The sequence below is a fragment of the Raphanus sativus genome, unplaced genomic scaffold (assembly GCF_000801105.2).
Source record: "Raphanus sativus cultivar WK10039 unplaced genomic scaffold, ASM80110v3 Scaffold3520, whole genome shotgun sequence".
NCBI lineage: Eukaryota > Viridiplantae > Streptophyta > Magnoliopsida > Brassicales > Brassicaceae > Raphanus > Raphanus sativus.
In genome coordinates this window covers 6,237-10,697 of record NW_026618826.1, presented here as the reverse complement: position 1 = coordinate 10,697, position 4,461 = coordinate 6,237, and the positions used below count along the sequence as shown (strand labels likewise).

The following is a 4,461-nucleotide window of genomic DNA, read 5'->3' as shown; positions in this document are numbered from 1 at the left end:
TCGTCAAAGATTGTCATCATGATCAAATCGAAACTATTTATCGACCAGCCCCAAATGTCAAGACAAAATTGTAGTATACAATAGTTTATGCCCCAGCGCCACGAATTATTGACATTGAAATGAATTTTCTTGTAATGATGATGATGATGCATTTTAAACATATTGGAGAGTGGGTCCATTTTTCCCACTACCCTAACACACTAAGATGTTTAGTAAACTTAATGATCATATAATATTATCCGAGTATACCAATATCTAGTTTTAGTAATTGAACACCTCAAGTTTAATAATAAAATAATGTTTCGTTCTCAAAAGAAAAATAATTATGGACAATAAATTTCTATAAATTATAATATAATATAGTAGTAGTATTTTAATTGATTTAAACAGATAAAACATAATTTAAAATTATTTTATAGTTTTTGTTTGGAAATATAATTGCTCTTCCATTTTGTCAACCTTTTATTTTGTTGACTATCTTAATAGTTTCAGTTTAGTAGCTGTATATTAATTTTCATAACTCTTTGATAGTTATTATGGATACTACATTTTCTGCTACAGATTTATTTTTTAAATTAATAATTTACGCTAAAAATCTTATAAAATCAAAATATAAATGAGAAGGTTTTTGATTGGATAATATTTTCTAGTCTCTCTCTCTCTCTCCTGACTTCTATTCTAGTAATGAATGACCAAGACATTATAAGTACCTCCCGCTGCCCACCTCTTTTATTTAGTTTTGTGCCAACTTCTTCTAAAGCCAAACTTTTATTTTCCTACTGTTGCTATAATACAAGAAAAACAGAAAGAGCCATGGATGTTCATGATTTATCTGAAGAACCTAAAAGAGGACTACACACGTCCGAGGAATCATCAGACGATCTCTGCGTTGATTTTCGAGGTCGACCATGCAGGCAAGACAAGCATGGTGGTACGAGAGCTGCTCTATTTGTCTTAGGTATCCTTCCTGCTCTCGTCAATATTAACTTATGTATATCCTCGTATCGACTAGAGCATGTTGCGTATGGTTGGCTCGGTCCATGTTATCTTAAATTGGTTGGTTGTGTGTATATGCTCAGGCCTACAGGCCTTTGAGATGATGGCGATTGCGGCTGTTGGGAACAACTTGATCACATACGTTTTCAATGAGATGCATTTCCCTTTGTCCAAAGCCGCAAACCTGGTGACTAACTTCGTAGGAACGGTGTTTCTCCTCTCGCTTCTTGGTGGCTTCCTCTCTGATTCATACCTTGGAAGCTTTCGCACCATGCTCATCTTCGGCGTCATAGAAATATCTGTATGTTCTCTCCATGTCTAGCTCTCTTTTCCTTTCTCATTATTTTCTTTGAGAGATGCTACTGAATATTCTACAATCTACATCACTTTCTTCTCTAACTAGTAACTTTTGACTAAAAACGTGCTATTAGAAGTATATTTAGACAAAAGTCGAAAACTTTAACGTAAAGTTTCTAACTAAAGTGAATTAACTTGTTTAAACTTTCGGTTCTTTGGAAAAGCAAATGGTTTATAAAAAATGATTTTAACTTATTACGTTATATTATATGTTATAAGTATTTAGTATCGCACAATAGTGACATCCAAAAAACAGTGTAACAGAATAGTCTAGTAACAAAATTTACGGCTTACATCTTAGGCGACATGAAAACTCCAGTAACATACTGGTCAGGTTAAAAGCATGTTATGAGTCCACTTTACACAATATGGATGTAACTTTCTAATATTTTAGTTACGAAAGATAGTCATATTTGTGTCTTGTTTGACAAACTTAAAAGTAAATTCTAGCTAGCTGACAAAAAAACATGTACATCAATGAAACAGGGGTTCATATTATTGTCAGTCCAAGCTCATCTTCCCCAGCTAAGACCACCAGAATGCAACATGAAGAACACCACAACACATTGCTTAGAGGCAAATGGTTACAAGGCAGCTACACTCTACGCAGCACTCTGTTTGGTGGCCTTAGGGAGCGGCTGTCTCAAACCGAACATCATCTCTCACGGTGCAGACCAGTTTCAAAGAAAGGATTTAAGAAAGCTATCAAGTTTCTTTAATGCGGCTTACTTCGCCTTCTCAATGGGTCAGCTTATTGCACTCACACTCTTAGTTTGGGTGCAAACACATTCTGGAATGGACATCGGTTTTGGTGTCTCGGCCCTTGTTATGGCCGCCGGTATGATCAGTCTTGCTGCTGGGACTAACTTTTATAGGAATAAACCGCCTCGTGGTAGCATCTTCACACCAATTGCTCAGGTAGTTCGATTGTTTGCGTTTGTGTATTTTGTCTGTGCTTTACTAACGAATAACTTTTATCATTTTAAACAAAATTCATTTATATCATTTAAACAAAATTCATTTATTAACTAGAAACACCAAACGTTTTTTTCTTTTTTGGTAAATATATAAACCGAGAACGTTGATACATCTGGAGTCATGTGATCTTGACTTAATATTCTGGTATTCTTTGACCGATCAGGTCTTCGTAGCCGCGATCACTAAGCGTAAACAGATTTGCCCTTCAAACCCAAACATGCTTCATCAACCTGTAATGGATCTCGTTGGTGTCAAACCTCTCCTTCACAGTAATAAGTTCAGGTTATTTGTCTTTTAATCTCTTTACAGTTACCGCCAAATTTAACAAACTAACTATACAACTACTAAACGCAAAACGTGCAGGTTTCTTGACAAGGCTTGCATCAAGACGCAAGGCAAAGCAATGGAGAGTCCATGGCGACTATGCACAGTCGAACAAGTCCATCAAGTCAAGATTCTTTTATCAGTTATACCCATTTTCGCCTGCACCATATTCTTCAACACCATCTTAGCTCAGCTCCAAACTTTCTCTGTTCAGCAAGGAAGCTCCATGGACACACACATCACAAAAACATTCCAAATCCCACCAGCTTCACTTCAAGCCATTCCTTACATCATTCTCATCTTCGTCGTTCCTCTCTATGAAACGTTCTTCGTTCCACTCGCTAGAAAACTCACGGGAAACGACTCCGGAATCTCTCCTCTTCAGAGAATTGGCACTGGACTGTTCTTTGCGACTTTCTCGATGGTTGCAGCTGCTCTAGTGGAAAAGAAGAGACGCGAATCGTTCTTGGAACAGAACGTAACGGTCTCGATCTTCTGGATCGCACCACAGTTTCTGATATTCGGTTTATCAGAGATGTTTACAGCCGTTGGTTTGGTGGAGTTTTTTTACAAACAGTCTTCACAGAGTATGCAGTCTTTTCTCACGGCAATGACTTACTGTTCTTACTCTTTCGGGTTCTATCTTAGCTCTGTTCTTGTCTCGGCCGTGAATAAAGTTACGTCTAGTAATGGATCTGGGACAAGAGAAGATTGGCTAGGCGATAACGACTTAAACAAAGATAGATTAGATCTCTTTTACTGGCTCTTAGCTTCATTGAGTTTCATCAACTTCTTTAACTATCTCTTCTGGTCAAGATGGTATTCGTTTGGTCCATCCGCGACACAACATAGGGCCGAGGTTAATAGCTTGGAGGATCTAGAAGATGGAGTAAATAAGGATTCCAAGATGGAACAGCCAAGAATTTGACTATGTTAATTAGATCTTCTTGTGGAATGTTTCCCTTTAGGGTTATAATGAATAGAAGGAACCTCTTGAAGAGTTAGATCCTTTATGCTTATTAATATGGTTGTAATCATATGTTTTGGAAGTGGCGGGGTAGAGTTTGTACTGTTTTTCATTTCATTTCTGGGGTTTGTAATGATGATGAGTTAGTTTAAAAGGTTTATAACAACTTGTCTTTATGAATTAATAATGTATTACGCTAGTTGGTTTTTGTGATGGGACTATATTAAGCTAGTTCGTTTTGTGATGTGACTGATGAAGTTCATAAGATTTGGGGCAAAGATGGAGAAAACAAACAGCTACAGCTGCTTAAAAATAATATTTCAGTATGCGATTGCTGCCATTAACAACAACCGAGCAATATCAGGTTTTGACTTCTGAGGCATATGATGATTCCTTTGACTTATATAAGACATCTTTGAAGTTGGAGATAGATATGGTCAATACCCATAGATATTGACATCATAAGCTAAAAGATATACTGAGGTTAGCATTATTAGCTGTGACCTTCAGGCAGACAGAGAAGGTCCACACAACACACTGGTCCATTGCTCCATCAATATCAATGAATCATAGTGTCTTCACCGCTAACTTCTCTTCAACAAAATATTTGGTTTTTGTGATTTGAGCATTACCATTGACTTTGAAAAGAAAAATAATATAAAATCCCTATGTTCATTATGTTTCATTTGACCAAACATATATAAAGTATTTCTCAAGTTTGATAGCCTTTCTTGCAGCCTTGTTTAAAAATGGTTTCCACCTCTACAATATGGACTGACCACATTTGGTAGACCTCTATGTATGGGTTTCAATTGGAAATGATTAATTCAGTTGGACAC

At 36.6% G+C, this 4,461-nt stretch overlaps 1 protein-coding gene across 1 annotated transcript; it reads left to right on the top strand.

Moving 5' to 3' along the window:
- The first annotated feature begins 749 nt into the window (after positions 1–749).
- Positions 750–3,861, top strand: LOC130506662 (protein NRT1/ PTR FAMILY 4.4). Its single transcript, XM_057001353.1, has 5 exons — positions 750–958; positions 1,080–1,297; positions 1,840–2,271; positions 2,495–2,613; positions 2,695–3,861. Exons 1-5 carry the CDS (start codon positions 814–816, stop codon positions 3,581–3,583), a joined length of 1,803 nt encoding a protein of 600 aa, XP_056857333.1. The 5' UTR covers positions 750–813; the 3' UTR covers positions 3,584–3,861.
- The last annotated feature ends 600 nt before the right edge of the window (positions 3,862–4,461 follow it).

Excerpts from the sequence above, each read along its gene's own strand:
- LOC130506662 (XM_057001353.1), top strand. The coding sequence starts at position 814 with ATGGATGTTCATGATTTATCTGAAGAACCTAAAAGAGGACTACACACG. Across the intron at positions 1,298-1,839 it reads TCGGCGTCATAGAAATATCT|GGGTTCATATTATTGTCAGT; the intron begins GTATGTTCTCTC and ends TCAATGAAACAG. Across the intron at positions 2,272-2,494 it reads TCTTCACACCAATTGCTCAG|GTCTTCGTAGCCGCGATCAC; the intron begins GTAGTTCGATTG and ends TTGACCGATCAG.